A 20,326-nucleotide genomic window follows, 5' to 3' on the forward strand; every position below is an offset into this window, starting at 1 on the left:
GCCTCAGGCTTCTGGCCGCTACAGAAAAACCAGTCGCCATCTGCGTCCTCGTTTCCCCCCACCTCCCCACACACAGGTTCCAAGGTGCAGCTGCCACTGCTGGGCTCTTCGAGAGGGCGTGGCGGGAGCCGCCGCTGGAGGGGAGGAGGCGCTGATTGGCCAGAGCGGAGGCGGGAGGCAGGGAGTTTCCCACAATGCCCCGCTGCAGCCAGTGCGGCCGCCGATGGATGCTGCTGCGGGAAGGGGCTGCCATTTGCTTGCCGTCCGGGCAAGTGGGTCGCTGAGGGGGGCCCCGCGCCGGCAGCAACGGAGGCAGCCCGCCGCCTCGCCCCGCCCTCCGTCCCCGGCGGCCAGCCGGCGCTCTTCCCGCTGGGTCGCTGTCCATTCAGCACCGCAATGAACCCTCCGTCGGCAGCCGGGGAAGAGAAAGGAGCCGCGGGAGGCGGCGGCAACGCTTGCCGGGGAGCCGAAGGCGGCGGGGAGCCGAGGAATTCAGTCGCTGGAGCCGGGGAGCTGGAAGAGCCCGCGCTGGCCGGGCAAAAGGAAGAGTCGTTGGAGGAGAAGCTGAAGAGTTTAACCTTCAGGAAACAGGTGTCCTACAGGTGCGTGAGGAGGGCGAAGGGGGAAAGGCGGGCTCGGACTCGCAGGAGAAGCGACCTGCGATCGCATGTGTATGTGTGTTCTCGAACTTGCCCCTCGTGGGAAGTTCCCCAGAAGAATCGGTGTGAAAGTCCCAGCCTGTCTGTCTGACTGACACAATTTCCCCAAGTTTCCCTTGCAGTCTGCCTGGGAATGAGTTTATATAAGTGCGTGCTTGGGATCCCTTGAATCCATTCGCACACTTTTACTGCCCTTCCGCGCTTTCAAGCAGGCTGACAACAAATTGGAATCCCCCCCCCCCCCCACACACACACACTCCATTTCATGGATAATAACGTGGAGTTCTGATCTACATGACTGATCATGACTATGGGAGGAGGAGGTGGTCACTGCCTCAGATCAGCTAACCGGGAGTCAGGATATGGTTTTTTAGGGAGAGTATTATTTGATGTGGCAGGTCAGTATGTGCATTAGGAACCACAGCTGTTGTCTTGAATGCTTTGAAGACCACAAAGGTGATGGTTTTGGAAAAGTAGGATGGTTTCACAAAAACCTGTGTCCCCCTTTTCTCCCACAAATATATTTGCATTATCCATATTTGCCTTGAGAAATAAAACGAAGTTGTAGATCAGCTATCAACAACTCCCTCTATGTATTGGTGTGTAGGCTCTGCATGCACAGTAGGAGTGTAGCTACTGCCCAGAACATTGTATTTCATGCTCAGAGCCTAAAAAGATGTAACTGGTGTATTTTATTGGTCTAAAAGATTTCCCATTCCTTTACACAGGTTTAATATTGGACAGCAATTTGTGTGCTCTATTGCTAACCTGGTTAGATATATGATGGAGCAGGGTCATGTGTATTGTGCATGGGAAACATAGGCATTTGTATGCATTAGCTGTTAAGTGTTAACATTGTACAGTAACGCCGATTTGTTATGACAGAATGTATGTGTAGGTAGTGCTGTGACAGCAGGCGGTGGGAGTTACAGTGCCGGAATAATGTTGCCATGCCAGGGATTAGGGTGAGGGTAGCACCATAATTGTCTGCTGCTCACCCCCCTCCCCTCCTTGAAGCAATCTGGCTTGCGCTAAAAAAGAAATCCTGATCTCGTTTACAATCCCTCTCCAAACAGACAGTGCTTTAGCAAAGATGGTACAGGGTTGAAAAGGTCTATTTGTTTGCACACACTTTACAATTATCGAGACGGGTTTGTGTGTGGGTCAGAAGTGATGTCTGATGGTCAGGGAAGTGGAGTGATCCTAGAGTTTTTATGCTTTTTTTTAAAGGCAGAAGACTGTGTCCTCCTTTTATTTTATTGGGAGCTGCTGCAGTGATGTGAAATGTTCCCTAAGAAAAGCACCAGAGAATAATTTCCAATAGCATTGATACTTCTGTTCAAGGATTCCAAAAATCTTCCAAAGTATAAAGCTCCCTCACTCCTTTTAAGCACCCCAAGGATTGAGTCATTCTGTATGTATTAGCGTATGCCAAACTGTAATAGATAATCAGATTGCTTGTCCCTGTCTTTTGCTTGATGCACAGGGACCAGCAGAAATCACCTCCCTAATAAATCCGTGGCACCATGCATTGTGTTCCTTTTAGCTTTTCAACTCGAGCCAGCAACTAACTTTGCTATGTTAATGTCTAAGATTCATTTATGCATGTGTGGGGATGCTGCAGTGCTGTATTAGAGTATGGACACCATTGGTTATTTTGGTAATCACTGTTTGTTCTCTTAATTAAAAAAAAAAACAACTGTTGGTAATAAAGTGAATTTGAAAGCAAGGTAAGGAGCCCTTGCATAACATGGGGCTTCTTGCATCACCACTTCTTCATTTTCAGGGAAAGTATCTGTATATTACATATATAGCAGATCTGAATGAATGGAGGAAGCAAAGCACTTAGCTCAGTGTACCCATGTCCTTAAGACAGTAGAAAACCAAAGACCAGCAACCTCTGAAACCATCTTAATACCCCTGATTGTGTAAACCCAGCTGGGCAGCAATGAAGTAGAGGGTTTGCACATACAACACGGAGTGCCCAACTTTACCCTTAGTTTGAATGGACTGGTAATTTTCATTTGGATGCCTTATCAAGTCTCTTCCCCTTCAATATATCCTTGCTGAGCCAAGCCAGGCTCCATGTTTAACTGCAAGAGGGTATTTGCTGTGATTAGGGAGGTGGGTGAGTTTACATTAGAAATGCATGCAATGTGCAACTGGGTTGTTCCCATGGTTTGTTATTGCAAGAAGATCTTGAACCCAGAGAGGACTACTCTTCCATTGGGGTTTACTTAGCTTTTCTGAATGTGCAAGAAATAGGAAGTTCTACATCAATCGGTTGTGTCTAGAGATGGTCTTCAAAGGGTCCATTTTAAAAGGCTTGCCAGTTTGGTGTAGTGGTTAAGTGTGCGGACTCTTATCTGGGAGAACTGGGTTTGATTCCCCACTCCTCCACTTGCAGCTGCTGGAATGGCCTTGGGTCAGCCATAGCTCTGGCAGAGGTTGTCCTTGAAAGGGCAGCTGCTGTGAGAGCCCTCTAAGCCCCACCCACCTCATAGGGTGTCTGTTATGGGGGAGGAAGATAAAGGAGATTGTGAGCCACTCTGAGATTCGGAGTGGAGGGTGGGATATAAATCCAATATCTTCTTCTTCTTGCTGAGTCACTTTTTGAGAGGTAGCATCAGTGGAAGTCTATATATGCATCAGTGATCTCTTCTGGCTTTGTAAACAAGGGAGGACAGCCTAGTGAAGGAGTACAAAGTCCCAAGGGATTTGTTTTTAGCTGACCTGACCAAGGGCCAAACTACTTGTTTGGTTCTTTTGCTGAGTTCCTCCCACCCAACTTGGATTCACAGCAGCCACACAGCAGCTGCAGGGAATGGTTTCTAAAAAATAAAGGAGACCCCAAAGGGAATTGGAAAACTAAGTGTGGCAAGGAAGTGCTCAGGCTCCCATGCAGAAGCAGTGCTGAGGAGAGTGGCAGACGTTGACAATTAGGTTTATTGAATATTGTAAGATCAGACTATGTAAGATTGGTGTTTAGTGAAACATTCACAGTTATTTTTGTAACTGTGCCTCCTTTGTTCAGCAGCTTCTAATCATGGAGGACAATGCCTTCCATTAGCAGATGGGCAGCTTGTGACAGTCAAAGACAGAATTCTACAGGTAGTTTTGGAGGCCCTGTAAAACTGACCTTGCACCACCAACCACATCACCATATTTCTGCATCTAGTTGGGATTATGGCCTGCTTTATACCTTACTGAGTTTTGTTTTTATTTAACTAGGGCAATAAATGGTGGATGGAGGAAATAAGAAGCTTCCATTCTTTCATGAAAGACTCAGTGCCTAGATTCAATGTTGTCTCTCTGTGTGTGCACATGTATGTGTGTGTGTGTACATGTATATCTAGCTATGAAATACTTGGACTTCTTTTATGCACAGGCAGCTCCAACAGATATAGCTCCAGTCACTCTAATCCAAGACTCTGCTTGAACTCAGACAGCCACCTGGGTCTCCTCCATGCATGGACTAATACTGTCATTTCAACAGAGTCCTGGCCAACAGCTAAAAGCTTTAAGAAGGTCCATGTTTTAAAATGAGGAAGGGCTGAAAACATTAGCCCTGCTGTTGATTTACTCCTACATGAACTGAGCCAGAAGTGAAGTACACTTTCCACACTCTCCCTCCCAAGACAAAAGCAGAGACTGTGGCCTTTTTTAGCCTTCGGCTGTTTACAGTGTGTGGAGGATGCCATTAAAAAGACATGCTTTCCTATGTCTGAGTGTATACCTAATTGATGGAGGTTCTGGTGATAAGCTGGAGGTAGGGATGCCAGCCTCCAAGTTGGACTTGGGGATCCCCTGAGTTTACAGCTCATCTCCAGACTACAGAGATCAGCTTTCTTGGTAGACAGTATGGCATGGTACCCCATTGAGGTCCCTGTCCTCCCCAGGCTCCAATCCCAGATTGGAGCTTCCTAGTTTGGATTTGGCATCCGTATCCCTCCATTCCCTGCCAGTGGGGCCTGGCAACTCTATCTAAGTATGATCTTATGTAAGAAACAGGGATGCCAGCCACCAGGAGTAATCTAGGGATCCCCTGGAATTCCAGCTCATCTCCAGGCAAGAGATCAGTTCCCCTGGAGAAAATGGAGGCTTTGGAAGCAATATGAGCAAAAATTCTACTTCATGAGCTATTGGCATTAAAGTTGTGAGCTACTGCATAAATTAGCTTGCTCCAGGGCCATTTTTCCTGAGCTAAGACTCAGCTAAAATGGCTAAAAAACTGTGAATTAGTTTACACTAACTCAGCTTAGAGGGAACACTGCTTTGGAGGATGGAGTCTATGTCAATGTACCCCACTGAGGTCCCTGTCTCCCCCAGGCACCATCCCCAAATCTCCAGGAGTTTCCTGATCTGGATTTGGCAACTCTACCCCATCTCTTGCTCATGGGGACCTGGAAACCTTACCTGGGGCCATGGCAGAGGCTATATTGAGCATCTAGGCCACTGGAGAGATAGGAATCCAGTTTTTGCAAGAAAAACAATGTCTATGCTGATCAGGTCCTTCTTCTGAAATGAGTGGGAAAACACGTGAGCTTTATGGGGAAGAGTCATAGCTCTGAGCTTTGCATGCAGAAAATGTCTGCTTTCACCCCTGACACCTCTGGTTCAAAGGATCTCAGGTAGCTACAACTAGAGTAGGTAGTTCTTTGGTAGGTTGGACCAATGATCTGGCAGTGCATACATCCATATGTGCCAGGCACGCACTGAAGCTTGTGTGCTAATAAGCTTTTTTGTATCGAGGTGACACAACAAACACAGATTTGGTCTATTTATGCACATACAAAAGTTTGATTTATATATATTCATGATAGGGAAGAATGGCAGAAGTTGTTTGTCTTCCCTTGTGTGTGGGCAGCCAGCAAATTCCGTATCTTTAAACAGAAGGCATTTTCAATAACCTTTAAATAACAACTTCCTGAGGTATATCATTAATTCTGTTTGGCATGCCAGCATGAGACGGGGAGTGGGGGAGGGTGAAACAATTTCCACACCTCTTGATTTCTACATCTGAGTTCTTTTCTAAGCTCATTTTTCCCACAAGGAATTTCCCCTTTCTTACATTAATAGCAAAAAGTCTCTGTCGATACCTAAATCCGAATGCTTTTATTTCCAAAGCACTGCTGGTTAAGTGAAATTCCTCCCACAAATACCTTTAAAAAAACTTTACAATTACTACTTCAAAAAGAACGATGCTGTGATTGATTTGCCAGTGCAAATGACTCTAGTGCAGGAAGCTCTATTCAGATTGCCAGGAAAAGCTCTCTTACATAAGAGCACCATGGCAGTTCCTGGAGACCTCTCGATAGCTTTCAAAAGGTTGACTTCGGGGTGGCCCTTTCTGTAGGCCTTCTCTGTTGACGTCGAATGCAGTACGATTCATCTGTATATATGGGTCCCTATTAAGAAAAGCCTTTCTCTGAAAATAGCTCAACCTTTTGCAAAATGAGTGCAATCATCTTGGCAGTGAGTGGAAAGTGAGCAGCCGCTGTGGAGACGGAGGAAGGCAAGATGGGAATGGCCACCACGAAAATGAGAAGAAAGAAAGAAAGGAGCTTATAAGGATGATAGGTCATCATCACTGAAACTCAGAGGAAGAATGCCAGAAGCAGTTAGTGTGTGAGTGCTGTTGCCGGCAGGCCCTATGTGTTGGGTTTCCAACTTCCAGGTAGTGGCTGAAGATCTTGACTATTACTACTCATCTCCAGGCAGCAGAGATCAGTTCACCTGGGAAGATTGGCCACTTTGGAAGGTGGACTCTATGGCATTATAACCCACTGAAGTCTCTGCCATTCTCAGGCTCCATTCTTGAAATCTCCAGTATTTCCCAACCTATATCTGGCATCCCTATCTATGTGTAGGCCTTCCTGTGGCATCTGACTAGCTGCTGTTGGGAAAAGGATGTTGGCCTAGCGGGACTGTTGAACTCCTGTAGCATGGTTGCTCTTCCGTTCTTAAGGAAGGAGACCTTTGCACTTTTTTGCTTATTGCTAGGGTTTAATGTGAGCCAGAGTACAAAGGATACACCCCCATTCCCACCAAAATTTCAGGGCATTGTCTGTTTGTCACTCAGTGGCATGGCCAAGAAATGGTTGATGCAGTGATGGGTGCCATTCCCCCATTCCCAGTGGCTCCAATGGATGTCTATGAGACAGAATAAACATGGCCCAAATACCGTGGGGCAGGATTATTTCTCCCATCTAGAGGAAGGGTGGGCAGCCTCTAGGTGGGGGCTGGAGATCTCCTGGAATTAAGACTGGTCTCCAGACCACAAAAACACTTATTATTTATTTAATAATAATAATAATTTTTAATTTATATCCCACCCTCCCTGCTGAAGCAGGCTCATTAAAACATTTATGCAACTCCTCCTGGAGAAAATGGCTGCTTTTGAAGGTGCACTGGATGGTATTATACCCTACCAAGGTCCCTCCCCTCCCTAAATCCTACTTTCCAAGGCTCCACCCTCCAATCGCTAGGTATTTCCAAACCTGGAGTTGGCAACCCTGTGTAGAGGCACCCTTCCATTCTAGCAGGGGCCTTCTGTCCAAACTGCAATTGAAATGGGAGTTTGATTAATGTTGGGAGTGGAGCCTTTTAGGTAGGAAGTTGCTGCTGGAGTGGCTGGAGATCTCCTTGGATTAAACTGATCTCCAGGCAAGAAGAAGAATAGAAGAAGAGATTGGATTTATACCCAACCCCACTACTCGAAGAAGTCTCAGAGCAGCTTACAATCTCCTTTCTCTTCCCCTCCTCACAACAGACACACTGCGAGGTAGGTGGAGCTGAGAGAGCTCTGACAGAAACTGCTCTTGAGAGGAACAGCTCTTTGAGAACTTGTGACTGACTCAAGGCCACATCAGCAGATGCATGTGAAGGAGTGGGGAATCAAACCCAGTTCTCCCAGATAAGAGTCTACACACTTAACTACTACACCAAACTGGCTTTCAATCTCTAACACAGATCAGTTCACCAGGAGAAAATGAACGCTTTGGAAAGTAGGCTGTATGTTATCATACCTCATTGAAGCCCCCCCCTCCGCAAACCCTGCCCTCCTTAGGCTCCACCCCAAAAATCTCCAGGTATTTCCAGGGCTGTAGTCAGCCAGGAGCACTGGGGGGCAGTGCCCCCTATAGAATCTGCAACACGTGCAGATTCTAAAGGGGACACTGCCCACAGTGCCTCCCTGCTAGCTACAGTACTGGTATTTCCGAATGCAGAGCTGGCAGCCCTAGGTGTGCTATCGTGTTGTGTGAACATGCCTTTCATGGGAGGGAAGGGTAGGGAAGAAAGTATTGCTTGGGGAGCTCAGCATGTTGGGAGGGTCCCACCATCAGCCTTTCATATTTTTATTGTGGTACATTTCCTGTTGCACATGCTATGCCATTAGGGTTGTCAAGTCCAATTCAATAAATATCTGGGGGCTTTGGAGGTGGACCCAGGAGACACTGGGGTGAAACCTGGAGCAAGGTTGTGACAAGCATAATTGAACTCTGGCCATCACATTTCACCTTTTAAATGCCTTCCTTCCATTGGAAATAAAAATGAAGGATAGGGGCACCTTCTTTGGGGGCTCATAGGATTGGACCCCATAGTCCAATCTTTTTGAAACTTGGAGGGTATTTTGGAGAGAGGTTCTGAATGCTATGCTGTAAATTTGGTGCCTCTACATAAAAAAACAGCCCCTCCAGAGCCCCAAATATCCCAGATATGATTTTCCATTATACCCCGTGGGAATTGGTCTGCATAGGGAATAATAGTGTCCAGCAGACATTTCCCTCCCCACCCCCGCTTTCTGATGACCCTGAAGCAGGGGGAGAGCCTCCAAACCGGGGGATCCCATGCCCCCACCTGGGGATTGGCAGCCCTGTATGCCATCTAGAGCCATGCTCACATGTGGGGCTTCCACTGCTGACTATGGTGGTGCTCTGCATGCCTGTGGTTCTCTAGATCATTTCATGAACAACAATGAGGAATCCCTGTTTATGCAATGGCAGCTGAACCACTGGATTGCTGTTGAGGGATGTCTTCAGTCTTTTGTTTCCTTTATATAATGTCTGTGTAGCTTCTGGTGCATTGCAAAGAACAACTATTTGAAATAGTTACACAGAAGCTCTTCTAATATACCTTATTAGTCCCAAGGGGCATATATTCTCTTAAACAGCATAGTTCGGATGCAAACAATCATGCTTTTTCAGCCAATGTAGCATGGCACATCATCGGAGTAATTAGTTCCCCAAAGAGTTGGTGCGACGTGGGTATAAAGAGATAGTCTCGATGTACAGGGAGACGCAATCAAAGTATTTGATTTAGAAAGTGCTTTGTTGCCTCTTTCCATTGAAGCAAAAGGTGTGTTGTGCCTGGGAGACTCAAATCAATTAAATGTATTGTGTTGCTGGCAATCTTACACTGTACCGAGCTGAGGCTAAATGGATGTTTGCAAAGTAGAGGAAAGAGCTTGCATCAAATAGTGTGTTTGCATTTCTCTGCTTTTTTCCTTCCAGTGCCATAATCACAGTTTAGATGTGACATGGGTGTACATCTCTCTCTCTCTCTCTCTCTCTCATGCTTCCAGGCAATCAAATAAATTTTCCTCTCTAAAAAGCTAAATTCTGCAACCTGAATTGCTGGGGGAGAAATCGCCTAACAATTCTTTTTTGTATAATTTATTATTCTCCAATTCTGTTTGTGTCACTTCTTCTGTTCTGGGAGGCTCTTTTCATGTTCCAGAACAAAGTGATGTTAAATAATTTAAGAATTTGTGATAGGATTTCAGTCCATCAGAGGCTCTGACTACTTACGTATGTTTACGCAAACAAACAAGGCTGGATATAATTTGAGGGAAAGCTAAGATGAAGCATAAGGAAACCTGTAGTGGAAAGTACTAATTTTTCTTGCCCCCTACAGCTAAGCTTGCCAACCGCTAGGTAGTGGCTGGAGATCTCCCACTATTACAACTGATCTCCAGGAGACAGAGGTCAGTTCAGCTGGAGAAAATGGCCACTTCGGAAGGTGGACTCTTGGAAATTATACTCTGTTGAAGACCTCTCCTCCCCAAACTCCACTCTCCTCATACTCCATCCCTCAAAATCTTCAGTCATTTCCCAGCCCAGCTGGCAACCCTACCCACGGCTCACTTACCTCTGTGTAGATGATTAAAATCCAGGCCAGTTATTTATTTACTTAAAATATTTTTCAATTTATATCCCACAAGCAGGTTTAGGGCAGATCACACCAATAATACTATAAAACCACTAAAATAGTCATAATGATAAATAATTAAACAATTTAAACCAGGTAACGTGATAAATTAGGGAGTACAGCAGTCCTAAATGGCCAGAAGTTACTAGGCCGTAAACCAAATGGAAACATTATTAGTATGGACTGTATACAGCTGGAAAGCTTTAGCAAGGAAGGCCTAATAATTGGGGGCCTGCCCCCTCAGCTGAAGGCTGGCAGAACAGCTCAATTTTACGGGCCTTGTGGAACTGTAATAGGTCCCACAGGGCCCTGATCTCAGACAGGAACATGATCCACCAGGCCAGGGCAGACAAAGTCCAGGCCCTGGTCGAGGCTAAGCAAACATCCTTTGGAATGTCCAGTCCAACATGTGAAGGTGGAAGGGAAGGCAAACTGGCCCTATCCCTGATTTATATGTTCTGATTATCTTTCTGCATGGAGCTTGCAAATTTTATAATAATAATAATCATAATAATAAATTTTATTTATACCCCGCCCTCCCCGCCAAGGCAGGCTCAGGGTAGGGTATAAATTTTAATTGGGTAGGTGCTGCAGGCATGACCTGTCCTCTGCCAAAAATGTCAAATATGATTCAGGTGGGTAGCCATGTTGCTCCTGATGAGAGACCACCAAGAAAGTCAAGGGTTTATATGGAATTCACTGCCACAGGAGGTGGTGGCGGCTACAAGCATAGCCAGCTTCAAGAGGGGATTGGATAAATATATGGAGCAGAGGTCCATCAGTGGCTACTAGCCACAGCGTATTGTTGGAACTCTCTGTCTGGGGCAGGTGATGATCTGTATTCTTGGTGCTTGGGAGGGGCAACAGTGAGGGCTTCTGGTGTTCTGGCCCCACTGATGGATCTCCTGATGGCACCTGTTTTTTTGGCCACTGTGTGACACAGAGTGTTGGACTGGATGGGCCATTGGCCTGATCCAACATGGCTTCTCTTATGTTCTCTTAGGGTTGCTACACAGAGGCAGGAAATGGCAAATCATCTCTGAATGTCTCTTGCCTTAAAAATATCATGAAGGATGGCCATAAGTCAGCTGCAACTTGAGGACACTTAACCTTTCTGTGCTTTGAATATTCCCAGAGCAGGGGTCTTGTGTATGTAGCTAATCTAACCTATGTCAGTTGAAAACCGCTTTGTCTTTAGCTTGGCTAATGCAAACAGTGCTGTAAGGCAATGGAAGTAGTGCAGCTCTGGCCTTTGAACATGCATCCAGAGAATGGCTGTCAAAGGAGAGTTCTGAGCACTCTGGAGCCTTGTCTTGTGTCAGTAGTCTTCAGGCTAAGGCCCAACTATGGAGCTACTACTGCGGATGGCAGTTTACTTAGCATGTTTGTAGACAGGCTGCCTTTTGCCTAATGCTTCCTAAGCAGGTTTACATAACATTAAAGAGTTGAAACCCATTAAAAAAGTGACTCAAGAAGCCCATACTAATTAAAACAGTCAGAACAGGAGACTCAAAAAGAAGGACAGTTGTGTGCAGGGCTTTTTTTTTTTAGCAGGAATGCATAGGAAAGCAGTTCCAGCTGGCTTGGTGTCAGGGTGTGTGGCCTAATATGCAAATAAGTTCCTGCTGGGCTTTTTCAACAAAAGCCCTGTGTGAAACAATGGTGATGTCAGTAGGTGTGGCCTAATATGCAAATGGGTTCATGCTGGGTTTTCCCTACAAAAAAAGCTTTGGTTGTGTGTAGGATAGGGGTGGCCAAACTTGCTTAACATAAAAGCCACATAGAATAAACGTCAGATGTTTGAGAGCCACAAGACAGGAAGTAAGTAAGCAAGGAAGGAAGGAAAATAAATGAGAAGGGAGAGAGAGGTAGAAAGAAAGCAACTTTTAACTTTAAATGCATTCTCCAAGCTGCCAGTTGGCTTGGCTTGTAAAAGTTGTTTAAAGAGAGAAATGCCTTCTCCAAGCCAGCTGACAAGGTAGTGGGAGCTTTGAGAGCCTCACAATATGTGTGAAAGAGCCATATGTGGCTCCCGAGCCTCAGTTTGGCCACCCCTGGTGTAGGAGATTAGAATCTGGGAGATTCAGGTTTGAATCCCCACTCTGCTGTTGCAGCTGGCTGGTGGAAGGTGAGCCAGTCACATATTCTCAGCCTGAAACTACCTTGTAGGGTACTTCTAAGGGTAAAATGGAGGAGAGGAGAATGCTGTAAGCCACTTTGGATCCCTGTTGGGGAGAAAGGAAGGATATTAATGAAGTAAATCAATAAAAAAGGAATAAAAATAAAGAGCAGCAGAACCAAAATTGCTAACTTCATTCACAGTAGATAACACCTTCATTTATTTTTCAAATACATAGCTTAAGCAGACAAGTCTTCATGTCCCATAAAATGTAGCAAGATAGCATGCATTCTGACATCCCTGGGGAAAGGAATATCATAATTATGGAGCCAGCATATTAAAAGTCTTGTTAAAAACAAGTTCATATCAGCAAGCGCGGATGTTCATTTGTGGATCTAAATGCCCAAGGACTGAGGCTCATAGGGAGATCAGGCAATTTAGGGCTTTAAAGATTAAACCCAGTATCTTGAATTGGGCCTGGAAACAACCTGGTAGCGTACCTGTCAATAGATGCACATCTGTGTTGTGGAACAGCTGGGGTTTTGGGACAGTCTTCAAGGGGAGCACCAGATACTGCAACAGTCTAATAGGAAAGTCATGGCAGGATGAATGAGAGCAACAAGATCTGGCAGAGGCAGGTACACCTGGCAAACAAGCCGATTGGCCCCAGCCAGCATCTTGGCATTCAGAAGCAGAACTGGGTCCCAACCAGGTTGTAATTACAGATTTGATCCTTAAGAGTGGAGGTGGTGGCCCCATCCAGGATAGACAGTTCCCTAGACAGCCAATTGCATGAGCCTTTCACCCGGGCGTAAGGGCTGAGTCTACAGTCCTTTCCCTCTCCACTCGTACACACTGAGCCACTCCTGGTTTTCTCTCTCCTGCCAGAACCAAAGATACCTTCTTCTGATTTTTAAAAATCAGCCTATCAGCACAGTGAAAGGGAGACACTTTTGACTTTTTAAATATTCGTTTTGAAAAGCAAATGAAAGTGAGAGAGAGGCTCAAGAAAACTCTTCCCTCTTCCTCTCTGTCTTGCCACTCTGGCCCAGTTCTCAGTGGGCTGACCAATGGACTGATCCAGGTGTGAAAGCATCTCATGTGCATTTAATTTTAAGACCAAAATTTCTGTGAAGGGAAAATCAGCAAATGCTTTTCATGTTATGCCAGTTCCCACCCCTCCACCCTCAGTGAGACCATATATAGTTATGGAACCAAAACTGTAAGTTGTTTGTGTTTCAAGTGCATCACAATTGGGTCAGGATTACTGTAGTCCTAGATGTGTATGTGTGTATATATGTATAGACCAACACAGGTACACAATTTTGGGAGTTTGTAGTATTTTAGCTGCCACTGGTAAGTATAGTGTTTGCAGAAAAGAGGTGGGGGAATACACCTGTTACTTTAAAACTGGGATTATTTGAAGAAGAGTTGGTTTTATACACCACTCTTCACTGCCCGAAGGAGTGCTTACAATTGTCTTCCCTTCCTCTCCACACAACAGACACCCTGTGAGGTAGGTGGGGCTGAGAACAGCTCTGAGAGAAGTGTGACTGACCCAAGAACATCAAGCAGCTGCATGTGGAGGAGTGGAGACTCAAACCTGGTTCTCTAGATTAGAATCCACCAATCTTAACCACAACACCAAATTGGCTCTCTTCTTCTTAGAAAATGAAAGCTTTGCAGGCCAGACTGTATGGCATCACATTCCTGTTGAATTCCCTCCTCTCTCTAAACTCACCCCCCCCCCCCCAATCTCCCAGCCCACAGTTTGCAAACCTGGCAGGTGGCCACCAGGACCTGGAATGGGATTCACTCTCTGAAGTTTATGCAGCAAGGCAAGGAGACTTGGATGGATGTCATTTGGTGTTCGTTTCCAGCTAAAGGTTGGCACCCCAGCTGAGCCTGGAGTTCTCCCTGGATTTCAATGGATCTCCACATGACAGAAAGCAGTCCAGTGCTGCCAGCCTCCAAGTGGGCCCTGGAGATCTCCTAGGATTACAGTTGACCTCATAGATCAGTGACAGAGATCAGTCCCCCTGGAGACAATGGCTGCTTTCAAAGGTGGGCTCTATGGAATCCCATTGCTGCTCAGCTTCTTGCCTTCCCTGGAATCTCTTGGTATTTCTCAGCTTGGAGTTGGTAGATCAGTCCCCCTGAATAAAATGGCTGCTGGGGAGGGTGAGCTCTGTGGCAAGGGCTGCCAGCTCTGGGTTGGGAAATTCCTATTACAACCAGGGCTTTTTTTTTTTTTGTTCTTCTCCAGTGTCCTCTCTATTTGGCGTCCTGCCAGGATCTTTTGCATCCCATATTGGCCCAAAATTTAGAGACTCCAGATGATTTTAAGGGTCTTTTCTTGCTTGATAATTCCGATTCAGAATTAACTGAAATAGTAGTGAAGTTTCTTTATAGAGCTATGGTTACTCATCCTGATAAGTAGAACTATGTATCAGGTTTTACTATGTTGCTACCTTGTTTATATTTTGTAATCCTAATTTTATTCTGTTTGCACTCTGTACTGTCTCAATCTGTAATCTGCTTGAGCCTCTACTTTATATTTTTATATATGCCAATAAAGGCTTGTCTTGTTGTTGTGTAGAGAAAGTCCAGCAGGAACTCATTTGCATATTAGGCCACACCTCCTGATGCCAAGTCAGCCAGAACTGGGTTCCTGTTCAAAAAAGGTCCTAAATACAACAATGAAATACAAAGCAGGAAGATTACAGTGAAACAAGTGAAAATCAATGAAAATAAACAGTGATCCCAAAGCACTAATAAGGTATTGGGCTGTGGAAACTCTGTATGGACTTTATTATTGAAACTCTGTTATATTTGTGAGACGACCGCTTTGTGTTACTTACCAGTAAATGCTACCGTATTTTATAAATCCTTTGTGCTCACAGTTTATTTTCATTGATTTTGACTTGGGAAATTCCTAGATGATTGAAATGATTCCTGGGGATTTTGTATTGTGTAAATATGAAAAACAAACTTTCCCCTTAAATGGACTAATACAATAGATATGCACATATTTATGTTTTTTGCTTTGTGTTTGAAGCATCTCATACCAGTCTGGATTACAGTGAATTGAAAGCAGCAGCCTCACCTTTTTTGTGAGTTAGAATTCCACTCCTGGCTTCTCAGAATATAACCTTGTTGGAATGCTGGTTTATCTCCCCCCCCCCTCCCTTCCCCCTTTCTCTTTCTCCATTCCTGCTAGAATGCTTGGCTGAGAAATGAAGAATCTAATCAAATGCATGGACATCCTAAAGAGAATCTTCCTCAACCCTTCCTGACCTCTCAGAGTCTCTCTCCCCATCTTTATAATATGCGTGTCTGCCTCTCTCGTTCCCTGCATGCGAAAGTAGCAGGAAGCAAACAGACTGGTGTAAGTTTAAAAGCCAGAGGGAGAGCAAATTGTTCATGGGTCTAGCTTCCTTCAGTAGCTGTGCAGTGTATCCCTTAACTTACTTGGCACTTAGACTGAAGAGCCAGTTTGGTTTATTGGTTAAGAGTAGAAGGGATCTAATGTGGAGAACTGTGTTTGATTCACCAGTTCTCCACCTGAAGCCTACCGGGTGACCCTGGGCCAGTCATAGTTCTTTCAGAACTCTCTCAGCCCCACCTACCTCATAAGGTGCCTGTGGTGGGAAGAGGAAATGAAGGTGATTGTAAGCCACTCTGAGACTCCTTCAGGTAGTGATAGAGTACAAAAACCAACTCTTCTTCTTAAAACAAATAGGAATTATACTCCTCCTGATAAACGTTAAGTTCCCCATCATTAAAACGATTTGTAATTAATCATAAAGTTGCAACAGACAAGGATAAGATTGCTAGTCCCCTAGTGGAGTGGAGAATCTCCCACTCCCCAGCTCTCATTTTCCACCATGGTTCTGAACAGCTGCAAGAGAAAAAATTAAGAGGAACTCCCTTCCTCAAGTTATTTCACATCTCTTTATAAGCCGCTGAAAACTCAATGGTAAAACCAAATAATTTTTGCTGATTCCTGGTTGATATTGCTTCTGGATTTTCTCTAGAAGTGACATTAGTCCTTTCTAGGAATCACTGAAAATGCTATGGTTTTTCCTGGAAGTGATGTCACATCATCACTGATGGTCACTCCCCCTGTCCTTGCCCTCCTGGTCCCCAAACTGGGACACTTTTATTCATTAGGGACTGGATCCAGACAAAATTTTCCATTCATTGAATAGAACTTTCCTGCCTTCTCCTCTCCCACTGCAGTCCACAGATCTTCACAAAATTGTCCTCCTGGGGGACAGGAGACCCCAAGGAAAGACATGAGGGGAGTCTGTAGGTCTGGAAAACCCTAAGCCTCATTCCTAAATATGCTAGCAGCAAAGTATATAAAGATGCTCCATTCTGTGCTGAGTGAGCATAAAATTTAAGTTCTTCCTTCTTTTTTACAATTTGTAAATTCCAGTCTCAGCAACTTTTGCTTTGCCAACGGAGAAAAGGGTTCTACAGGGTGTGCTTTCAAGAACAGAAGATATCAGGTATCTAACAGTTCATATTAGACAAAATGTTGAGAATATTACTTTTGTCATATGTGCATGTAAATTAAAAAATGGAGGCAAGATGTCATAATTGTGGAATGGTTATAATAAATCTTACCATGGATATTGTTTTATATAGATTTTGCATTGCTCTATTTATGAATTTTGTATACTTGGATTCTTTAAAAAAATCAGACAAAAATGTCAAATCAATTACCTTATAAAGAAACCCCGGTTTGGCAAAAAAGGGGCTCTGCTTTATCTACTCAGGTTTTGCATAGTTTATTTGCAATGAGCTTTCAGAAGAGTTGAGTTGATTTGTCAGTATTGTTTTGGTCCAGAAGGTTATCAAATTACCAATTCCATAGTTCAGTTCCCAGTGAGGAGGAACTGTCCAGAATGATGGCAAAGCTTGGGGGTCAAAGAAAGAAAGAGGAAGAGTCAGCCTTAAAACAGAATGTTCCATGTGGGACCATGGGGGAGGCTGAAGTCTTCCTCATGCCCTGTGAGTGATGGGTTTAAATGCAATCTAAGCTAACAAGTGCCATGTTGGGAAAAGAGAGGATATGGGGTTTTTTTAAATAAAAAAGTCTATAATCAAATGGGCAACGCTGAAAAGAATGACAGCATGGCTTGGCATGAAGCCCAGTGAGGGACTCTGGACAATTTTGAGCCTTGATTGATCTTGGCTGCCTGGCAGGTACAGCTTGGGATCTATTGCCTATATGCACCATTAACCAACCAGGCTGCTTCCAATCCACTAATTGCCTGGTATCTTTTTACTGTCAGCTCAACATTATGCAGCTAGGACTCTGTGATGGTTGGGCTAAGGCTTTCCCAGATATTAAAAAGTATGAGCCAAAGTGAGAAAAGGAGAATCTCCACCCTCCACACACACACTCGACCATCATTGATTTGTTGTAGTGTAGGGGTGCCAACTCTGGCTAGGAGAGCTGGGAACAGAGACTGCAATTGACATGCATTGATCTGTGTTTGTATTATATATACTGTGGCTCCAGAAGTAAAGTTTGTGAGAGGAAAGGCTGAGAAAGGACCGGAATCACAAAACCGTGAGGAACCCTGGGCATACAGTCCCTTACTCTCTCGTTTGAAAATTGATTCTTCTACTGGATGTGGGATAGCTTCACCCAAAGTTACTGGACATACAGAATAACAATGGAGAGGCATTTGCCTCTGAAACATATACGGCAATTCCTGTAAAGTAGATCTTCTTGGGGGAGAACAAAGCACCCTGCGTTCCAGTTCTGAGGGGTTATTAGTGATATGGGATTAATGTTGTTGGATGTTTATTGATTTAAGTACTGAATAGAGTATGTATACACAATAAATGTGTGAAGACATTATCCAGTGATTTTTGTTGTAATCTTGGGAGAAGCTGCAGGCCCCACCTAGAGGTTAGCAACTCTACTGTCTTCTTAGGAGGACCCTGATCTCCTCATGACACAAAGGTTGAGAGGAAGAAGATGTCGTTTCTGTGGATGTTGCATGAAGCAGAGTTTTATTATGGCATCTTTGACCTGGACGGACATAGTTGTTTATTCAGGTTCAAGTTCAAGAACCTTTAATGGCATAAAATAATTGTTTATTCATCTGAGTGTCCTATTTTTGTTGTATCAAGGGCTTTTTTTTAAAGCAGGAATGCACAGGAATGCAATTCCAGCTGGCTTGGTATCAGGGGGTGTGGCCTAATATGCAAATAAGTTTCTGATAGGCTTTTTCTACAAAAAAGCACTGTGTGAAACATTGGTGATGTCAAGGGATGTGGCCTAATATGCAGATAAGTTTCTGCTGGGCTTTTTCTACAAAAAAAGCCCTGGTTGTACCCCACAGTTAAGATATTTTCTGAGGTGTTTTGGAAAAGATAAAGATGATGGAAGGAAAAGAGCAAACTTAAATCTGAGATGCTTTAGATATCAGATAATAAACTTTCAGTGGAGGAGCCTCATTAGGCAATGAAGAGAGACAAAGTAGACTATATAGTCTGAGAAACAATCCTTTCCTTGCTCACATGCCCTGTCTCTCCCCCATCCCCAGTTCCCTCAGCTAGGACTGAAAGAAGGGTTGCTGCCAGCCTTTGGCTGGCAACCTTGTGTGAATCACAGGGCAGATCACTGATGCCTCCCCTTGTATACTCATCAGAATGAGGACCAATTTCTCTTCACTTGTAATCCTTAGGATTGTGAGCCTGAGGCTGGGGGTGGGGCTTGCTGCAACACAGACAGCACTGCTTTGTCATTGCATAGGGACGATGCTCTGGTATTCACCCCAAACGTTATCATTTAATCATAGAGTTGGGGGCAAATGCTAAAGCACTGCTGGACATAATGATGGGATCAATCCTAAGCAGGTCTACTCAGAATCCTGAACTACTGAAGTTTATTCCATGGGGCTTACTCCCAAGAAAGTATCCTTAGGATCACACTGAATATCACATCCAGGTTGCACTGGAACATAAGAGAAGCCATGTTGGATCAGGCCAATGGCCCATCCAGTCCAACGCTCTGTGTCACACAGTGGCCAAAATTTTTTTTTATATATATTATATATATATTATTTATATATATTATATAAATTTATACACACACACACATATACACACACTGTGGCTAATAGCCCCTGATGGACCTCTGCTCCATATTTTTATCTAACCCCCTCTTGAAGCTGTCTATGCTTGTAGCCACCACCACCTCCTGTGGCAGTGAATTCCACATGTTAATCACTCTTTGGGTGTAATGACATTGACACAAGTGGTGTAATGACATTGACACAACACTGATCACCCCCCTGGTTCCTTCCGTTTGTTCCCATTGCCCAGATGAGCGATGGCAGGAAGAGCAAGCATTGCTGGTAAAGCAGTGATGCCATTTCTGCCCTCACACAGAAGCAATATCATCGATGCCCTTGCATTCACCCCAAACTCTATGGTTTAACCACAGAGATTTGGGCAAATGCTAAAGCACTGCTTGACGTCAGGATGTCACATCCAGCTTGCGCTGGGAGTGGTTTAATGGTATTGACCTAATGCTGATCACCTCTCTTTGCCCCCATTGCCCAGATGAGCAGTGGCAGGAAGAACTGGCAGGGGGCTGGAGGTCTCACACTGAAGTCCAAGTCATGGCATCCCTAGTGATCCTTTAACTGGAGGCATCCAGTGACCGAACACTGGACTTTCTTCAAGATAAGCATATCTTTGCTATTGAGCCCCTCCCATGCAAGCCAAGTGTCAAATGTTTCTGATTGCATCATGACAGCTGTTTCTGGCTATGGCTTACTACAGGTTGGGGCAGGTATACTCCATTTTGTCCACATTAGAATGACAGGAATTCTATGAGAAGATATGCTTGTATCTTTCCCAGCTAATACTCAGACCCTTTGGAGCTATGAAAAAAGGGAGCTTTTTAATCCTCCACATGCTCTTCCTTCTTTTGACCTAACTTGCTAAACTGCCTTGCACTGAGAAGTTTGTTTGTGCTGAACCTGGTGCTGAGTCCATTAAGAATTGGACTGGGCCCAAAAAAGAATTTGATGTACTCTGATCATTCTGTTACAGAAAAATGTAATTTTGTCTTCAGATCTCTTTTCCCATTGCCACTATACTTTTTATATAATCACCTGTTCTTCTTTTATTGGTTTTGTGCTTTTGTTTCATATAAGCCATACATTCTGGGTATTGTCTTTTTTCTTGTTGCCGTTAGAATAGGTGGTGGAGAACTAGTTTTTATCAGCGGACTTGTGGCAATTATTGGATTCTACCCATAATTTTAAGTTCCAAACACTTCCTCATCTCTTTGTGTTGTCCTTGT

General features: G+C 44.5%; 1 protein-coding gene across 1 annotated transcript in view; it reads left to right on the forward strand.

The window, feature by feature from the left end:
- Nucleotides 1–194: 194 nt before the first annotated feature.
- Nucleotides 195–20,326, forward strand: part of DGKI (diacylglycerol kinase iota) — a 398,043-nt gene continuing 377,911 nt past the window's right edge. The window contains 2 exon segments of the mRNA XM_060245690.1: nucleotides 195–391; nucleotides 394–602. Coding sequence (XP_060101673.1) covers nucleotides 224–391; nucleotides 394–602 — 377 coding nt within the window. The 5' untranslated portion in view covers nucleotides 195–223.

Source organism: Heteronotia binoei, chromosome 8, assembly GCF_032191835.1.
Source record: "Heteronotia binoei isolate CCM8104 ecotype False Entrance Well chromosome 8, APGP_CSIRO_Hbin_v1, whole genome shotgun sequence".
NCBI lineage: Eukaryota > Metazoa > Chordata > Lepidosauria > Squamata > Gekkonidae > Heteronotia > Heteronotia binoei.